This window comes from Strix uralensis, chromosome 4 (assembly GCF_047716275.1).
Source record: "Strix uralensis isolate ZFMK-TIS-50842 chromosome 4, bStrUra1, whole genome shotgun sequence".
NCBI classification, from domain to species: domain Eukaryota; kingdom Metazoa; phylum Chordata; class Aves; order Strigiformes; family Strigidae; genus Strix; species Strix uralensis.
The window spans coordinates 110,129,380-110,149,649 of NC_133975.1; the positions used below are offsets into that span (position 1 = coordinate 110,129,380).

Consider the following 20,270-nt stretch of genomic DNA (forward strand, 5'->3'; position numbering starts at 1 on the left):
ACAAACAGCCGGGGAAGACTGTGATCCTAGCTACAGAAGTTGCAAAAAATGGTGGCTATTTTCTTCTCCGTAAAGTCACAGTTTATGAAGCCCTGGAACATAAATTCCCAACAACAATAGAAAGCCTGAAAGCCATATGGCTTCTGGGACCCCATCCACGTTAAATCCTTGAAGTGATGAACTGTACAAAGAGAAAGGCAAGACCCGATTCACAAAGCTAATGCAAAGCATGTGTAACTCTAGGGACCTTTGTAATACAGAATTAAAGAAAAATACAGTCACCATGAAAAACAATTTCTGAGGATTATTCTTTAGATAACAACCAGTAGTGACTTTTTAGACCAACTGTTTTGGTCTGATAATAATACAGACTGGAAACCATGTCTAATGAATGCTTTCTCATATATATTTTCTCACTTAAACTTCTTCTTTCTAAGAAAATGGGTACCGAAATAAAAGCTAATTCCTACAGCATCTTTAAAATAGTTTGCTATGGAAAAGCTAATTGTAGAAATTATATCAGAAGCATGAAGACCAGACATAAAAGAATAATGTTAATATTAATTACCTTTCCTTTTAACTGACCGCTGCAATTGGCAACTTTTTACTAAAAATATATATATTGAAACAGACTGTTGTTCCCTTATTTATTTTTTTCATAATTTTTTCTCCTCTTTCTTCAACTAATTTTAAACTTGAATCCCAGGATCCCCCTTGCAGATAAATTAAATTATTTGATAAAATTTGTGATATAATAACATGTCTGCTCTCCACCCTGGTGCTCTCTACAAGTCTAAGATCCCCATATTGGGAAGAGACCTTCTAGTACTACTTATTGACTCTATAATCTATAAAGTTTTGGGAATTTAAGAGTGATGGAATGGGGAAACATTAAATCACAAAGGCTTGCAAATTGCTCAAAAGATAAATGAAAAAGAAAGTCCATTCTTCTGTTTTTGAAGAAGTAATGAGATAAATTAATCACACAAAATAGGTGATGACATTTATAGGTAGATTTATTAAAAGCTACAGGAGATTTGGGAGCAAAAGACCTCAAATCATACCTTGCTGTCAAAGTCTCAAATTATAACTAATTGATATCACTACTGAAATTAAAAGTTCATGGCATTTATGTGACTAACATGACTGAAGTCGCTGATCTGCCACTCACTGGCAATTACAAGAAAAACTCCTTACTGTTAATACCGCTGCAGAATTTTTACTGTCCTCGAGAACTATAGCAACAACTTCAAAATACACATTTGACCGGTGGAGATTAAGTTCAACATAAGAGTAAAACATTCAGTCACTAACCAAGGTCTATGGAGTAATTCACACGCCTTAGTGCCATAAGCTACCACAGACATCTGCAAAGGGCTGTGAAAGATGTGATAGGACCAATGGGAGACCTGTGCCTTCCTGGAATGACAGCTAGAAGCATATTCTAGGCCATCTAAAATGACATCAGGCATCTTCAACAGGCACCTGACTTGCTCTCGTACTTGCTTACTAAGCATAAAGAACATATAATAGCACTAACTCTTAGGGGAAAAGAAACAGCAAAGTGAGAAATTAAGAACACCACCTTCATTCTATCAGAGTCAAATCAAAGCAAGGATTGGAAAAATATTCTTTGCCTACTTCTCTGTTTTAGCCTCAGAAAACTTAACTAATGGATTTTCATAGAATACAAGTAAGAAACTAAAACTCTAAAGACTTTTGTATCCAGTTCCTTTCCCTTAAAAACAAATAGGAAAAAGTGAAAAAAATTCACTGTTTTCTTATTTTTTTGCCTTTTTAAAAAAAATATTTTTAAAAATAGCTCTTTACCATCTGGGCAAAAGAACAAAACTAAAAAAACCCTCAGAACCATTCTGGGATTTGGAAAATATGAAGATCAGCTTAATTTATGATGTGGAAAATACCTTTCTAAAAGTTTTAAGCAAGAAAAACAAAAGAAGCCCGTCAGCCATGCCTGAACATGATTTCAAAAGGAGCCTTCCTCAAATGCTGAAAACTTTGCAAATATTTCATAATTATCAACAGTGAATCAACATCTTTCATTCATCACTTATTTTTTTTACCTCCAGAAAGCTTAGTGCTGGTAAAAACCGGTTGAATCAGAGAATAAATACCCAGAACTAGTTCATCAGATTGGTATTCAGATTACATGGATCCTATTTCTCTGACAACTGCCTAAAATTGATTAAAAAGTACTAAAGTAACAAAGTCCTAGCAAGTTCCATTCAGGCTAAGCAATATAAATATATTGTAATATTTTAGGAACATTTATGCTGCATCTTTAAATTTCAGCAAGTTTTTGCAGTGGAATCACAGAGTTGTTGAGGTTGGAAGGGACCACTGGAGGTCATGTAGTCCAACATGCCTCCAAGGTATAGGTTATTTCTTTTCTATACCCCAACAGGCTGAGCCGTACTTTGACTTGAAAGACACTGACAGGGATGAGGTTAGGGAAAATGGAAAAACAACTCTGAGTCAGGGGAAACTGTTCCTGAAGTACAGATGAGATGGGGGCATTTGCTCTTATGCTTTATTCCCACTATTGTTATTCAGTATGCTCTGCAAAAAGATGTTAATCACAACCCACAGATTCTGAAGGAAAAAGAAACCAATTATCTTTAACCTCATCAGATCAGCTCAGGACTTACCGGTGAGCAGTAATGTACTGCAGCACTCATTCTAAGATGCAAAGGTTTGAAAGTGCAATGAAGCCTGAAATAGGACTTTCCATTACACAGAATGCAACTTACTGAATATGTTCCTAGTACACAAACTGGCTATTGAAAAGAAATGGAAGGTGATATTCTTCTGAAGAAAAGTATTCTGATACCCACCTGCTGATATGCTAAAAAAAAACCCTTAAAAAACTTCGTTAGTTTTGACACTCATGCAAAGGTGTGACTGTACCAGATAAAGATCTAATATGTCCTATCCTTTACTGAGCAGTTCCTAGCTGTATCAGAAATCCTGTGACTTTGCATGACCACAAGTTATATATGCACTAAGGGATAGAAAGAATAATTAAAAACAACTATTGAAGTAAAAGCAGAATTAGTGAATTCAACTTCCACTGTTGAACTGCTACACAAGCATGAGACTAATTGGTACAAATAAAAGATCTGGGAAAGAATCCTTGACTGAGGACGTCTCTCTGGTCCCTGGAAAGATACACAGCTTTTACACAGCTCAGATTCTTCATGCAGAGACTCAGAATCCAAGTGCAGCACTTTCTTTTTGGCGTAAGTTTGGATGACAAACAGAATATATTTTATGTCCCAGTTAAAAAAACCCAAACAACTATCAGTGGGATGTAATGAAGTACTTCCTAGACAAAGGCATCCATCCAGTATCTAAAACTAAAACACAGGAGGACTCTTAAGATGGTTCTAGCATTGTTTTTGTCAAAAAGTAGTGTCTTGCTCTCCCAAGTAAAACAGCTTTGAAAGAGGAAAATACATTACTGGTAGATTTTTTCTGTGAAACAATACTTACAACCTGAATCTGAGAGCAGTGAGCTGGACAGAAAGCTGTTCTGAGTTCGCCAACTAGAAGAGGGAACAGTCAATTCTATATCAGAAATTTCAGTATCCATTTTCACATCCTATGGCAGACAAATAAAAATAATGTGTATCTGTTAATATCAAGCAGCTGTAAACTTTAACACAAAACATACAGTAGCACACATACAGGTATATGCTGTCATTTCACACATGCTGAAAAATACTGATTTGAGTTCTCAGAATTCTCACTGTTGCAGTTAGATTCAAATTAATTTACTTATGAATTTCATGCCCATTTCATCATTACAAAATCTCTGCAAAATCTGCTTTTCCTTCAGAAAAGCACTGGGAGATTTGCAAGTTTCTGTCACTACAATAAGTTGTAAAAATGCTCCCTTTCTTGTTTCCATCACATCCATAGTTCAGGATAAAGCATAGTGGCAGGGCAGATATCAGTGAATGATGAATTCCTCATCAATGAATGGTCCACATTAATTCACTGAATCTCCACAAGTAAGTAGTAATAAAAAAAATCCACTTTCCCTGCCACTGAGGAAACTCAAACTTCATTGATTCACATATCAAAATACCTGAAGTTGCTTTTCCATTTTTTTTTGTTAAACCATTAAATAAAGTCTGAAGTACAATGTTACTATTTATGGCTAGACCCATACAGTGTAGCTTTTGGGTGAGTAAAGTCATTTGGTCTATAAGTTAAAAAAGGATAATAATTTTAAAAAGGCTTGATGAAAAAGGCCATTTAAAAATCTCGATAAATTTTTATTAGCACTGCAGCAAGTAGTCCCCAGTTGCAATACCTTCTAAAATAAGATTAAAAGCTTGGCTTGGTATCCAAATTACTCAGTTTCTTGAAATGATAAGACATAATAATGCACAAATGCATCAGTTCATAAAACACTAAATTTTGCTCCTGAATTCTTATCATAAACATCCCCAGTGAATTTTGTTAAAACATTGTGCAATTTATCATTCATGCTGATACTAAGATTTGGAAACTAAACAGAAAACAAAAATTCAACATTCATTTTGAGATACAATGAGCTTTTGTCCCATCAATGAAGAGGGATTTACTTCTATTAAGACTAATGGGAATTATACATATCAATCCCTTTATGTGATGATGAGAGACTTAATATAGAAAGTGTACATAGCACAATAACAACTTCTAAAGAATAAAAAAAGTTTTAGCCTTTTCAGTCTGCTTTCAGAAATGCGCCCTTAGAACAGAGCTTTTAAACAAGCAAGGTGCTTCTACAAGCATCTGCAATACAAAATTATTTTCACTTTACAGGAATTTTAACTTTTCTCATGTGCATCATTTACAATCACATCTGTATGCTGTGTTTGATTAGATGGTCCGTTGTTTGTGGCAGGGAAACTGTCCTAAAATATTTGTATCTATCCGTCATAATATTTATCATTAATTTTCCTCTAGCTTTCTCTCTTGGTTTTGCTTTGGTTGGTATTTATCTGTTATTTATTTTACTTTTATACATTATATTTACCTTCTTTTCCCCAATTTCTTCTTTATCTACTATGCCTCACCCCTTTCTTAGTTGAAAAATTGCAATTGTTGTACTTGATGGTATTCTGCCAGCCTCTGGCCTCCTTCATTACCGGAAATCTTACATTTTAGCACATACAAATAGCAAGTATGATTTTCCAGGACTTCTAAGCAACAGGTATTTTACAGTCATCTTGCAAGACTACAGAGGAGTAGGAAGATTCAGTGGGGACAAATGAAATCATAAGAAAGGAAGAAAATTAACTGTTTCTAGGGGAACATTCAACTGTTATTTCAGTTTTGCTCCTTAAAATGAAAAGAGGCTAGGACACAGGATTAGATAATGCCTGTCTGAGATTAATGTTGGCAAGCAAACTGAAAAAAAGTCTATTACAAGAAAGGCTAGAAAGAAGAGCATAACAGAGGAGAAAGACTAATTCCAAAAGTAATTTTATCTAAAATGATCTTTGTAAAAAATTTACCAGAACTCCCTTTTTTAAAACATGCATTTGCTTATCACCTACCAAATATCTGTCTACTTTGTATAGAAGAAGCACTATGTTGTGTACAGAGCAAGAATCAAAACTATCATAAAGAATGGACTTTGATGTCCTCAAGCCTACGCTCTTCCAGCCATCAATTTAGAGATTCCCAATTGACAAATAGTAAAATAAAAAAAAATTAAACAACAATGCATTTGAGTTAGTTCCAAGGGAGGGTAAGAAAGGCAAGCATTAGAAAAGTTTTTTTTAGACTAAGCTAGCCTGATCACTGAAATCAGATTAGCACCCGTCTGTTACTTGTTTTCGAACATTCTGTTCTATTTGTAACAGCTGTGACAGAAAAAAGTACTGTATGTCATGCAAAAACCCAATTAGGCCTGACTAAATGGAAGCCATTAAATGCTCTCTGTTGTCTAAAGAAAGAGGAAATATTGTTTTGGAATCAGCTTTATACTGGATTCTGAATATAGAGTTCAAATCATGCGAGCTCTGTAAGTTCAGTCAGCTTAGTGCAATATTATATTCTACTGTCAGCTGATTGCATTCCACTTAGCTTTTCAATGTTTTCCAAATTTCTATGGCTACTGAATTAGTAACTCTTGTATGAAGGCCAGAGAAATTCAAAAAACTGAAGACTATCGTTAGCAACAGACTGAAAGTGAACCTGCCCTGTTTCTTCCTTTCAATTCTTTCTTACAGAAGAGCAAGATAGCTTTTTAAGTAGTTTAATGCTGCCTACTTACAACAGCAACTTACTAAGCTAAAATACTCTATTTATTTTACTTTTTCCACTTTTTAAAAGACCTACTGGTAAGCATGTCCTCATTTTACAGGAGGAATACCTCTGTGGAGGAGGTGGGGAACACAAACAGCTTAAAGTATTTTGATACATGGTATACGATCCTAGATTTTGAGCTCAACTGCTTAGAGACACTGGTAAGATTCAGTGCCAAAGAATCTTGATTTGATTGTGATAAGTAGCAGAATTTTTCAGTTCTGATCATTTATTTCACTTACTTCAACCACATCCATAAGAAATTGTAGTTCTGCCAAAATAAGCTGCTATCACAATGACATGTGCAGTGAGAAGTGAAATGACAATGAACAAGTTAATATGAAGAGAAAGTAAGTGTGTTAACAATTGGAAAAGTGAACTCATTACAGGCAATGTTTCTAAACAAGAGCATTGTATTTGTATTGCAGGGAGTTAGGAAATTATGCTTAGCACTGCTATCAGTCTGCTGAGTGACCTTTAGCAAATCACTTCCCCTCTGTTTGCTTGGATTTCGTTTATGTATGAAATAGACATCATACAGTATCTTTTGTAAAGAATGCAAAGATCAACTACTGAAAAATCACTATATACCATCTACAAATTAATCATCCTTTTAACAGAAGAAACAGGTTTCTATATTTATCTTTTACATGAAAGGACAAGGGAAAATTGAGCAAAGCAATCAAAAAAATGCTGTAGACAGCAATTTGACAAAACTGGTAAACACTTCAGAGTAGTAAGACATGGTTAGACACTTTTCTGTGAAATTTTAAAGATTTTTGGAAAGTATCCATGGCAGTTTATAATGAAGACAATACTTCTGTCATCAAATTTTACATCAGCCATGGCAGCTACATAAAACAGAACCATTCATGTGTGATTTTAGTCTGTGGTTGTACTAAGAGTTAATACATCAAACAAGCTCATGTTGCTGACTGAAAGTAATCAGGAAACAAAAGTGCAGTACACACACATACCTTGAATTGTTGGACTCTTTGTTTTGAATCTTCCAGCTGTTGCTGTAGAGAACTCACTATTTCTTTATACTTTGTATACCTTTCCTCAATCATCTCCCTTCGGCAATGGGACTCCTAGAAATGCATTGAAAGATCTAAACGATTTCGTAATGTGAAAATCAGTTAATAAATGTTGGCTGGCTATTGTAAACACAGCTATCATCACATCAAGGATTTTCAGTACAGCAAGAATGAATAATCACTAACTTTCAGAGGTTGAAATACAAGGGCCATATGAAAGTAGAATATTCTGTACAGAAAAGTAATGTTAAAATGACAATAGGTTAAAATGTGAATGGTCTCATCCTTAACTGATGAACGATTTCTTCTAACTCTTTCCAAAATTCAGTGATATCATACCTTCTAACAAAGAAACTCTGTAATGATGAAAAATTAATTACAATACTGTAGAAACAAGCACTTGGAAAAAAAAGTGTTCTAAGGATATGGACTAAACAATATTTTCAAATAAGAAAATGTAACACTTCTCACTGAACTAGCTAATGATTCACTTGAATGAATACAACTATGAGACAACTTGTGAGGCATTATCAAAGATTTACTTTCTCTTTCCTTCTCCCTTCCTATGAAAACATTGAGGATAGAACTTGCTAGCAGTGGAAAGCAATGAAAGGCTTTGAAATACTTCATTCATGCATACCACTTGAGAGTAAATTATGCTGGAGTACAAAAAATTCCAATGTATTATTTTCAAATAGAAGAATTAATGAAACTCCAAACTGACATCATTCTCACAACTAAGGTATAAAGCTCAGCTGTCTTGAATAATAAATTATTTACTGAACAACACACAGTTGTTGGTAGGGACTCATCTTAAGAAAACAGTCTTTAAAAAACAAAGCATCAGGGAGAAGGACACAGCTCAAATTAAACCAAAAAATTTGGGTTCCAATCTCACAAATGCTGGCTAAGTGATAACTACAGCAAAGCAGAAAATGGCAATGTCATTTCATAGCAATATTAAGGGAGAGACTGCAAGTGTAAAGGTGATTATAGAAACCCCACATTCAAGCTTCTGCTTTCCCTAGCTGAGAGCAGAATTTTTCCTTTAGCAGTGCAGAATCATCAGAAACAGAAGGCAAATGTCAACCATTGTCAGAGCAAAAAGCTCTTCTGGGGATACTTCGAATGTGAAATTAAAACTATACATCTCAACAACATTTTTCTTTAAAAAACCGAAACATTTCAATCAGCGTTTGTGTGCCTAACTCTGTTGATGATGACAGCAATAAAACAGTATACAATTATTAACACATGATGTCATGCAAGAACACTTAAGAATAAATAATGTCCCAAACAAGTATGCTTTGAAATGTTTATGATTACCTCAGGATGAGAAATCCTATATAGCAAATAAAATGCAAATCATTACGCATATGTTGAGCTGTGATTTAATACTGATTTAAAATTTATATTGTGCAATGAGGTTCAAAATTCTTTTTTAGTAAATCACCAACTTCACGTATGGAAAGTAATAACAACATAGTGGTTTAGCTACTTATCCACTGAAGATTTTGATAAGATAATTTGAGGTTTATCACTCTTGACAGTACTCCACCACTACTGTCAATATGTCACTCTAAGTCCAAACAAACACACCTTGATTTCATAGTGATACTGGGAAAATAAGTGACAATTATTGGCATTCTGTCAAAACAACAACAAAAAGCTGTAAAGCACACTTATTTTCACTCATTACTTTAAATATTAAAATAACTGGCCTAATTTATTTCATTACAAAAATTTCATTTTTTAACAAGTAATATCAGAATACACCACTCAATACAAATATACCGAACCAGTAATTAGGACTTGACCTATTATGCCCAGTTATCAATGTTTGTTTACATTATGGAGGACCTCAGCAGTGTTACTAATTAGGACTAAATTTATAACCTTAAAAAAAAAACTGTATAAACATGAAATCAAACTTCTGTATGTTTTTGTCTGTATAATATGTACACGTGTAATTTTAAATATCTCATTAACGAATTTATCTATACATATGGAGAGGACAGTAGTTAACCAAAATATTTTAGAACTACTGAAAGAGTCAAATGAAATCTTTCTCACTCCAGTATCTTTGAAATCTTCTAAAAGGCCCAGTTTCTCAGGAACAGACTCCAGATGGTCTAAAGCTACTCGAGTACTCTAAAGAACAGAACACAAGATAAAACATAATCAATTCTTTCAGCCCCCTCAAACATTAAAAACCTATTACATCTATGGAAACAGGTTTAGAGGTATGTATGTGTTTGTAAATTAAACAGGTCAACAGTAAACAGGCTGTTCAGGAAAAAGGAGGATAAAATAAAACACACAGCACAGTTTCCTTAATTTGAATCTCCATGAATAGTTACCAATCTATTGAGCAGAACAGTACTTATTTACAATTTTAGAGTTTATGTAGCCTTCAGAATGAAATTTTCCTTTATTGCACTTCAGAGAGTAAAGTGCATTTAACAAAAACATAAATCTGTACTCAATGTTTATATCTTTGTAGTTAAACACATAACAGAAACATCCTTTTTTTTTTTTTTAAATACAAATATGTGCAGTTAGTACTTAGTTAAATATAGAGCAATCAAATTTCATATTTTTGGCTTAGACATATGGTATGTACTGCTGAAAAAATGAATTACCACTCTAGGGAGAGTTAGGGTTGGAGTCAACAACAAGATTTCAGATCCACACCCATGACACAAAAAATGTAGTCTATAGCAAGATGCAAAGAACAGAAGAAAATAGGTATCATGCTTGGGGTTTTGTGCACAGGTGAAGTTGGTTGGTTATGCACAAAGAGTAGTCACGCCCCATAAGCCAGATGCCTCTGTAGCTTCTCAAATGCTGCCCTTCTATTATTTGCTGAAGAGCAAGCAGAAACAGTACTGTTTGTACTTTCTGAACAGTTGGTATTCCTTCCACAATTCTATAAATCACACTTCCTTGGATAAGATGCTGTTAGCCTAATTATGCAATCTACCAATGATGGCTTCATTAACCATATTACTGCCCTGGCACTTTAAAGAAAAAATCTATACAACAAATAAAATTAATCAATCCTGAAGTCAAATATTGTTATGCTGTAAAATCTGTGCAAACTGAGTTAACTTGCCCTTAACGAGAAAAGCTCTGTTTCTAGTCTTGGAAAGTCTCGATCTGACCAACATGAAAAACATCCCATTTAGATCCCAGACTTAAGACCTGAGGAGACTAAAACTCAATCACTCCAGGATAAGAAAAAATCAGTGGGAACCTCTCAGCACAAGGGCAGTCTACTCCGAAAAGCTGTGTTTTGTATCACATAAAACTCCCTGACAATCTTCAAAAGCAACCCAATGAGTCAAGACTATAATGGTATACTATGCTGGGTATAATAAACCATGAAACATCATTAGTATTCACAAACTACAAAAATACTTTACCAATGATTAGCACTGAAGGAACTGTCTACAGGCTTCATTGTTATAAAACAAGCGTATATCCATGTAAGCTCATTCTTTAGAGAAAAATGCGATTCTTTAACAGTGTAGCTCATAAGTATACTTCTTTAGTTAAAAATCAATCACATAAAAATTTATTAAAAAATTAAATGGGAGAGACAGCAATGAAATAAACACTCATGTGAGCAGGCAGCTTAGATAATATCAATATTGTTATATTAATATTTTTAAATAATATTGATCACATTACAAATAGAATGGATATTATATATTGTATATCAATGCACTAGGTACATTAACTTAGAAATATATTAAACAGCATTATAGGAAATATATATTGTACATAAAGATTACATATTTATATATTATCATACATTAACAGCAGTATTATTAAAATTACTGTTTATATGGCTACAACTATCTAGTGACCACAGATCTTTTTTCCTACATGCTGCTATTAATTATATAGACAAGCAGTTACCTGCCCAATGAACTAAACAAGCCATTGCTCCTATAATTTATAAGCAATATTGCAAATTACAATAATATATGAAAAGATTACAGTAACATAATATATGAAAAGCTGTGAACGAACCACTTCCTAACTTAATTACATGCTCTCTCATTGTTTTACTATAAGAGAGAGTGTACAACCAATCTCTATTCATCTTCTCTCTGCAACTTCTCATTTTACAGACCTCTTGCAATCTTTCCCATTCAGATCTTTTTCAGGATGAAGAGTCTTAGTGTATTTAGTTGTTCCTCACATGGAAGAACTTTCATGCTTTTGATCATTCTCATGTCTTGTGTAGCCTCTCTAGTTCTGTGTTTCTTAAAATGGAGAAGTGAGGAGTGGAGAACCAGAACTGAACAGAGTAGCTTAAGTGCAGACACACCACTAATTTAGAAGTAATGATGTCTGTTCTTGTTGTCTGCTTCTTTCCTAGCAGTTCCAAACATTCAGTTTTTAAGACTGTAACAAATATGCTTTCCCTAACAAATGAAGGTCAAGTTTCATAAATAATGGGATTCATTTGCATCTCACAGGACTGAACTTGTAACCAATATTCAGTCCCAATAAAATAAATTAGGTAGTGGATGTGAGACTGTTTTTTCTGTTTCTGTAATGATATGTATACAAAAATATTATGTATGTAAAAGTATTTCTCTAATCAGGAAAAATTTGTACTGACAGTTAATATGCTGATGATATCAGGACCTATTTCTATAAAACAACCACCTGGTTAAATCAGTTTTCCAGATATTTGCGTTCTTTTTCCTTCTGAGACTAATGAGGTTCAAACAATATCTCCCACCCTCTAGGAATAAACTTTTACCCTTAGAGTACATGCTTAGCTAAAAAAGGGCATGCTCATCCCACTGTTACATTCTGTAGTAGGAATGCAAGATGCAGTAGGGGAAAAATATTCTGGAATTCCTAATCTGACCCTTTTTTCCAGGATAATTTCTACTCTTCACACAGCAGAGAACATCACAGTCAAAGGTGCTAGAACAGTAACAACTCCATCATCACAGGTAGGGGGAAAGAATTTTATGGGAGGGTTGGATGAATTGTTGCTTCAAGAACAACAAAAAGAGTAAGAAGACTATAAAATGGGGTAAAAGGATTGACCAGCAAGGAAGGATATTTTAGATTTCAAGAAGTACAGGAAGAACTGTCAAAAGCGAAATAGAGTAAAACAAAGAATTTTGTTTGGATTTCTTAAAATGTACAGGAATTATACAAGACTAAATATATGAAGTTATGTCTGAAAGACAGGTAAATCATTTCCTGAAATGGGCAGCACTGAGGACACCCAGTATAAAAAAGTCCTTAACTGCGATGTTGACAACTGACCACAGCAAATGCTGGAAAAAGCCTGGAAGGGCAGAAAGGTGCATACTTGTGCTGTCTTCCAGTGAATAAAGTAGGGCAAATCAGATTTGCAAACCTCAAAATAAGAATTAACAGAGGTTATTTCTTCTAACAAGAATACAGTACTTCTTTATTTCTCACCTGTTGCATGAGAAAGGAATTTAAGTAGGCTTCACACTTAGCTAGCTGTGTTTGAACCAAAACTAAAATTTATTGTATTATCTTCATAAGAAGTCTCGTATTTTAATGTATAACTTAATTGCAAGCAGGTTTTTTTACTTTCAAAATTCACCTAAAAAGATTTTATAAGGAGAAAAAAAAATTATTCTTCCTAACATATCTGGTTCTTTACCAGAAAAGAATTCTAGAACCTGCAGTCATATATTAATAATGAACGTGTAAAATGGATTCTTCTTCATACTTTCAGGATTCAATCAGGCAGGAAACCTACATATTGCGTTTAAAGCTTTTTTCACAGATCATAATATAGAAATGTTTTTATAGCTATAAAATACCTTCTTTTTCTTTTTCAAATGGTACTATACATCTCCACTGGAAAGTAAAATTGCCTAGAGGTATCTATCAATCTCTAATATTTTCCTCTTGTAAGAATCAACCATTTCACTTTTACCACAATAAAGCAGTATTCATTCATATTTCAGGCTTCATTTACAATGGCCTTATGTTCATCAAAGCATTGATTTTCCACTCCATTAATTTATGATGCGATGCAGTGTTTCCTGCTTCTTCCCAGAGTAGCCCTTGGTACTAGCCTGCATGTGCATTTCTAAGGCTGGGAAATATATTCTAAGGCTGGGAAATGAGACAAGAGACCCTAAGCAATCCAAATTTGACTATATGTGAAATAAAATACTAAATCCTAATGTTGAGCAGTCATCCTAATATCACACAGATCTGATGGACATGTCCACGAAGTTTTTTACTTTGAACACCAACAACTCCCCTACTCCTTCAGAAATAAAATCCTTCCTCACAGGAAATAACCCCAAAATTGTAACAGCCCTCAATCTCTCTTCTTGGTCCACCACCAAATTAAACCATAAATATTTTAAGCTTATATTATATATTACCTAACAAATTTTGCTAAGGTATTCTACTTATGAACTGCAGAAAAATGTACATTTGAGATGTCACACAGAGTTGAAATAAAGTTGCCTGGGTTACAGGACACATTTAATGTAGTGGTTCTTCAGCATGCTGTAAAGTATATTTAACTTAACAGCATTTTTTTTTTCCAACTACAAAGATTTCTGCTTTTCTTTTCCTCATTTTAATAAAGACTACCTGTGATCTGTTCTCAGTATAAAAGGAACTCAGGCCCTAAGTGTAAGCCCATGCTTTAAGCCATTCCATTTTTCAATTCTTTCTCTAAATTTCAGTGCCAAGACCTTATGTCATCACTGTCTGTAAATGGTGTAAAGGAAGATGCTCATCATCTGTTCTCCTCAAGGGTCAGGTTATACACATACTCAGCCTTTGGCTTTTTGGTTTCACTGAGAATCATGTGGATAAAGGATGATATAGGCTACTTGGATTTCTGAAATTTAAACCTAACTTCACACACAAAATGATGGGCTCTAAGCTAACCATTACTGCTCAGGAAGTAGACCATAGGGTAATGATACATATTTCCAAGAACTTGCTAACTCAGTGCTCAATATCAATCAGAAAAGCAAAATCAAGGCTGGATATAATCAGCAAAGGAAAAAAAAAGCCAGAGAACATAATTATTCCCAAGTATGAATTCACAGCATGCTTGCATCTTGACTACTGAGTGCAGCTGTGGACCTCTTTCAGAACAGAAACAGGGAAAGGTCAGAGAAGAGCAAGAAGAATGATTTAAGTCATGGAGCGCTGTTTCCACGTGAGAAATTATTAAATACAGTGACTCGAAAAAAACAGGACTCTTCAGCTAGGAAGACAGATGCCTGAGGGAAGAAATGACCAGTTTACACAAAATCAGAAGTCACAAAGACAGAAAATTTTATATGGGTTTAAGCAGGAAACTGTGCAAGTTTATGAATGAGAAAGACCATGGAAGGGTTCCAAATTTGTAGAAACTACATCTAAGTCTGGAAGTTTCAGAGATTTGAATAGCTGGAATCAGAATGAATGAGTGGGAAACAAAATATACGTCAGTCCCGTTCATACACTCTTCCCAAAGCATTTTATTTTGGCCATTGTTGTGATGTCTATAGCCAGGCTAGATTGACCTTTGGTCTTAACCAGAACGGTTCCTTTTATATTCTAAAATTCTCACAGCCTTCTGAGCAGTCTGTGAGGTCATTTGAATAGGATAACTCACACGCTAACATTTTCAGGGACAGAAATGTATGCCTTTTTCATAAAACCAATGAAAAGAATGGTAGTGATGTGCAAATAAAAACAGGAAAAGAAAAAAGCCAAGTTTGTTAGGGGAAATTCCATAAAGAAGGCAGCAACAAAAGAATAGGTTGAAGAATGGGAGGGAAAGGTGATGGCCCACAGAATTGGTCTGGTAATTTAATGAAATGTACAGCAACTTCCTCAGTGTTGATCAAATGTTATACTTGTATCATTAATGACTACACTCTATTCTATTAAAAGAGATGGATTTAGCTGCACAGATAAAACGTGAAAAAGGATGATAGAAGCACCTGACATAGAGGGCAATTAAGTACTGTTAACTTTTTTCCCAGAAATCAGAAAGCTGTATGCCATAATGCATACAAATAATCCTAAAAAGAGCAATCACATCTGTCTGCTCATTGTTTAACAGGGAACAGAAGGTACTGATACAGTGCACTGATGGTACTGATAAGGAGAAGCACCATTAACACTGCTTCAGTCAGTACAACTGGTATTTTACTTAACAGCAGTCTCTTCCATAGAGTGAGTGCTATTAATCTTTCTGTTTTTAAAATAAAGATTATTTACTTTGAAAAGGGGTGTTCTATGTTTTCACAAAGAATGATAAAACAAATTACTCATTTTCCATGACTTCATACAAACACTTTGATGTTTAAACTGCATGTGAACAGTTAATCTTCCTATATTGATCTATTCTTGGTGATAGGCAGTTTCACACTTATCTCAAGGGACAGATCCAAATCAAAATCAGATACACATTTTATTTTTAGTCTAAAAGCTGCAATGCTAAATGCAAATAAATCAAAGCAGGTTTGTATATAGTCCTCCTAACATTTGCCTTTATAGTTGATATACTGAAAACACATAAACATAAACCAGAAACCAAACTTAATTGACTTTCAAGTACAGTGCTCCTTTCTTTTCTGAGGTAGGTAAAAACAAATGGCTACCTATATTGCACAGATATTTTTGAAAATTAGAGCTGACTTAAGTAACAGTTAGCTAATCCCCAAAGAATACCCATAAAAAGATTAAATGCAACTGTAGTTTTAACTCACTGCAATGCATGTCAGCAGGCAGTTACTCACAATTCAGATGAAAGATGTAATGATAAAGGTGACCTATGATGACTTATTTTTAAATGGCCTTAGCATGTTGAATACTTAAATAGCAAGAATAGGATGCACCCAGCATATATAAAGGTATCCTTTGCTTTCCCTGTTAACATCGGTAAAACTATGCATTGTCCACTTCTACCACCAGCACTAGATTAACACATCATATGCTCTTCTTTTACACAGGGTGTGGTTCTACTTAAGAGGCCTGAGGTTCTTTGTTGACTTTCATCTGCCAGGCAAATTCCATGATAGCCAGGACATTCTGTGACCTAGAACGTTGTATGTATAGAGGGAACTTTAAGAGAAAACAAAGAATGTATTTTGTATCTTTGTATTCCATGTATACCATTACTACAACTACACCATTGTTTGATTTCAGCACATCAAAAATCAATTTACCTTTACAAAGATAGGCGACACATATAAATTTATCAAGCTACACAACATGCAAGTTCAATTGCCTTTTTTTCTATACTACATTGTTTCAACAAAGTTTTAACTAGTAAGACAGTTTTTTGAGCACAAACTACACTTATACTAACAAAAAACAAAAGACCTTTGTTAATAAAACATTGCAAATATCAAAATAATTGAACTTTTAATTTAGACTCCAGACATTTTTGCATGGGGTGGACCACATTTTACTTGAGAGCTTCATTGATGCTTCCTTTCCTGTTTGCAATGACATGGACCATCTCTTCTCTCATTCATGAACACGTAACATCCCTGTGGTAACTACGGTAACTGACACGGAAAAATATTAGGAAAGTATTTAATGAATGTTTAGTTGTTTGATTCATACTAGCAGCTGGAAATGTGGAGGAGACAGTGCGGTCTTTTGACAAGCCAGCTCTCTGTGAATCATCAGCTAGTGGCCCGAGTACTATTGGGGGTCCACGGGACTAGTTTTTGAGAGTCTATATTGCTCACTAAGATTTTGATCAAAAACATCCAGACATAATTACTGAAAAATAAAAAAAAATAAGAGGCAGAGTGTGTACAGTACAGCAATGTCAGTGGGCACACATTCTTAAAAGGTATAAAGACTTCCTTGTCATTCATTCATGAATGCTATCTACAACTTTCTGGAGCTTTGCTGGCTAAAAGTCTTGACATGTAATTTATGTTAATGTTTTGTATGCTAACAGTATTTCATCAAGACTTCCAGAAAGCATTACGAAAATTCAATTAACCCAGCCTTCACATGGGAAAGAAAAAATATTATTCAGTTTTACAGCTGAGAAAAATTTAAATACAAAGAGATGTGATTTAACCAAGGATTCACAGCAAATCAGTGTCGGAGTAGGAAAAAAATTAGGAACTTGGCCTACAGATTTCCCCATTTTAATCAAAAGATGCACAACTATGAGAGGAAAGGAAGTAATCTATGGTAGCATCAATAGGTGTAACTGATGTCTGTGTTCCTAAGGTTATAATCTGATCAAATATAAAATATTTAAATATAATGAAGGTCCTAGCAGCACAGTAGAAACATTTTAGTCAATAGTCTGCCGTCAAACATAATTTTAACTTGTTTTGTGATATATAAAGCAAACAAGAAAAGCGTGCTATACCACATGTATCTATGTCTTACTTATCAAGTTATAAGCATCATCTGTTCTGTGGAAGAACTCATAAATACACATTCCACAGATGAAAGGCCAACATTTCTAACGAGAATCTTGTGGCTGGAACACATAGGATCTCTCTTTAAAATCATATTTACATACATATACATACTATGTTCAAAAAAATGAAAGTGAAGACCACTGTATATTACTACTTCTAGTTAAACTAAGAGCAATAACTTAAGATATCTAAAGAGTTACAGTGTTTTGTAATAAAGATTTATCCTGAGATTTTTACTTTCTCTAATGGAAAACTGAGAGGATTTTGGTTTATTAAAATCTGGCAAAAATGTTCAATATTTGCAACATGTGGAACACATCTTCACAATATTGAAAGGAGCTTTCTACTTAGCTAATGTAAGGGTTGCATTAGAAGGAGTGTTGCCAGCAGGTCAAGGGAGGTGATCCTTCTCCCCTAGTCAGCCCTGGTGAGACACATCTGGAGTCCTGGGTCCAGTTCTGGGTTCCCCAGCACAAGAGACACATATGGGATACAGTCCAGCAAAGGGCAACTAACATTCTTTAAAGGACTGGAGCATCTGTCCCGTGAGGAAAGACTGAGAGAGCTGGGATTGTTTAGCCTGAAGGCAAGAAGGCTCAAGGAGATCTCATCAATGTGTAAAAATACCTGAAGAGCGTAAAGAAGAGGGAGCCAGGCTCTTTCCAGTGGTGCTCAGTGCCAGGACAAGTGGCAATGCACCGACTGAAACACTGGAGGTTCCATCTGAACATAGGAAACACTTTTTCACTGTGAGGGTGACTAGGCACTGGCACAGGTTGCCCAAGGAGGTTGTGGAATTCTGGTCCTTTGAAATATCCAAAAGCCCTCTGGACACAGTCCTGGGCAACTGGCTCTAGGTGACCCTGCTTGAGCCAGGGGGGTTGGACCAGATGACCTGTAGAGGTCCCTTCCAACCTCAACCATTTTGTCATTCTGTAATGTATCATATTACTGATATCACTGTTGGAGAAACTATGAGGTTATTAGACCAAGTCATTAGACATGGATCATGATTCTTTGTCAAAAAATAAATATAAACTGCCATCCTGACCGCCAAACAAAGAGCAGGTTAATAAAGTTTACAGAGTTACCTACATTTTGTAACCTGTCATTTACAGGCAATAAATTCTCAGGCCAATATTTTAAATATGCTTTAACAAATACACAATAAGATATTCTTGATCACGCTTATCTGCAAATTTAGTATTCGAAGTCTCAACGCAAGTATAAATTTTCTTGTAACAATATGTTATTTTATTTCTTACATTAATTTAGTAACTCATTTTTACAAAATAGTGAAGAACATTTTTAATAGAGAGTAATTTAAAAATAATGTTATATAACAGTTTTTATGGGAAGGGGGATTAAAGAGGTGACATTAGAAATATACATGTATGTTTAGTTTGTGGACTTTGTGCAAGTACAAAGCCTTAAATGAAATCCATAAATTAGAAAAGTTGTGTAGAATCTTATAAATCTGTTTATTTCAGAATTTTTGGTTCCCACTCTAAACCCCACAATTAGCCAGGAAGTGAGAAATAAGCATGAATGGGAGAGAAAGGCAATTGTTTAAAAAAAAAAAATCATTCTCTTAACAGAGAAAAACATCAAAATGTTGGTGGAAGAAAACTAGAAGTGGCTGTAGTAACAAAAAACTAAAAGTAGTAGTAAAGCACCAAATAGTAGGGGGCAGAGGATGTATAAGTAGCAGGGTATTCAACAAGAGCAATATATATGTAGAGGCAGAAGACAACATCAAGGAAGAAGTGAAGAGGAGGTGAGCTTCATGAGAAAACAAAACAGCTGGCTGCAAGCACCGTCAGGTGGCAGAAGTTACTTGGTGGGATTGAGCAGAGAAAGGACTTGGAGAACCTTGGGAAAGTTCTCCACCCCCAGTGAAGGGAAGTGACACACTGGCTCACGGATGAAAGGAAAGGAAAGGGCGAGGCAGGCAGGACAGAGGATCTCAGACTGCTGCTCCTCTCCCGGTCATTTTTAGAAGATCAAAGAATGGCTGTGTTCTGGGAGGACCAGAAGGCCTTTGATGTAATGGTAGTTTTGGCAAGATACTACAGAAGCAAACCAAGGGTAGAAGAAAGCATTAACCCTTAGATTCAGGATTTCCTAAACATTCAAACATACAAAGTATGACAATCATTAAATAATCTCAAAAGCTAACAGCAAAATTTACTTATTGATAGAAAGCACATTGGGAGACACAGACAGCGAGCGCACCCTAAAATGGATGCACATAATCTTTCTCTGAAATGCATGGGGCATTGTCACCCTTCCAATTCTTCCTTTAAAATGGGTGACAAATCATAAAATTTATGCAAATTTGAGCCTGCTACTACAGTAGAAGAATCTAACAGCTTTTACATTGTTGACTGTGTGCAGACAGGTATTTGTTTTACTGGTATTCAGAACCTTACTTTCATTAACATAAAATATGAGTTACAAGAAAATACTTAAG

At 34.8% G+C, this 20,270-nt stretch overlaps 1 protein-coding gene across 1 annotated transcript in view; it reads right to left on the reverse strand.

Moving 5' to 3' along the window:
- Nucleotides 1-20,270, reverse strand: part of CEP128 (centrosomal protein 128) — a 143,870-nt gene that overhangs the window by 10,924 nt on the left and 112,676 nt on the right. Inside the window, exons 21-23 of the mRNA XM_074868532.1 lie at nucleotides 9,435-9,512; nucleotides 7,302-7,415; nucleotides 3,514-3,622 (exon numbers count right to left, since the gene is read on the reverse strand). Of these exons, the coding sequence (XP_074724633.1) occupies nucleotides 3,514-3,622; nucleotides 7,302-7,415; nucleotides 9,435-9,512 (301 nt within the window). The remainder of the gene's footprint in view (nucleotides 1-3,513; nucleotides 3,623-7,301; nucleotides 7,416-9,434; nucleotides 9,513-20,270) is intronic.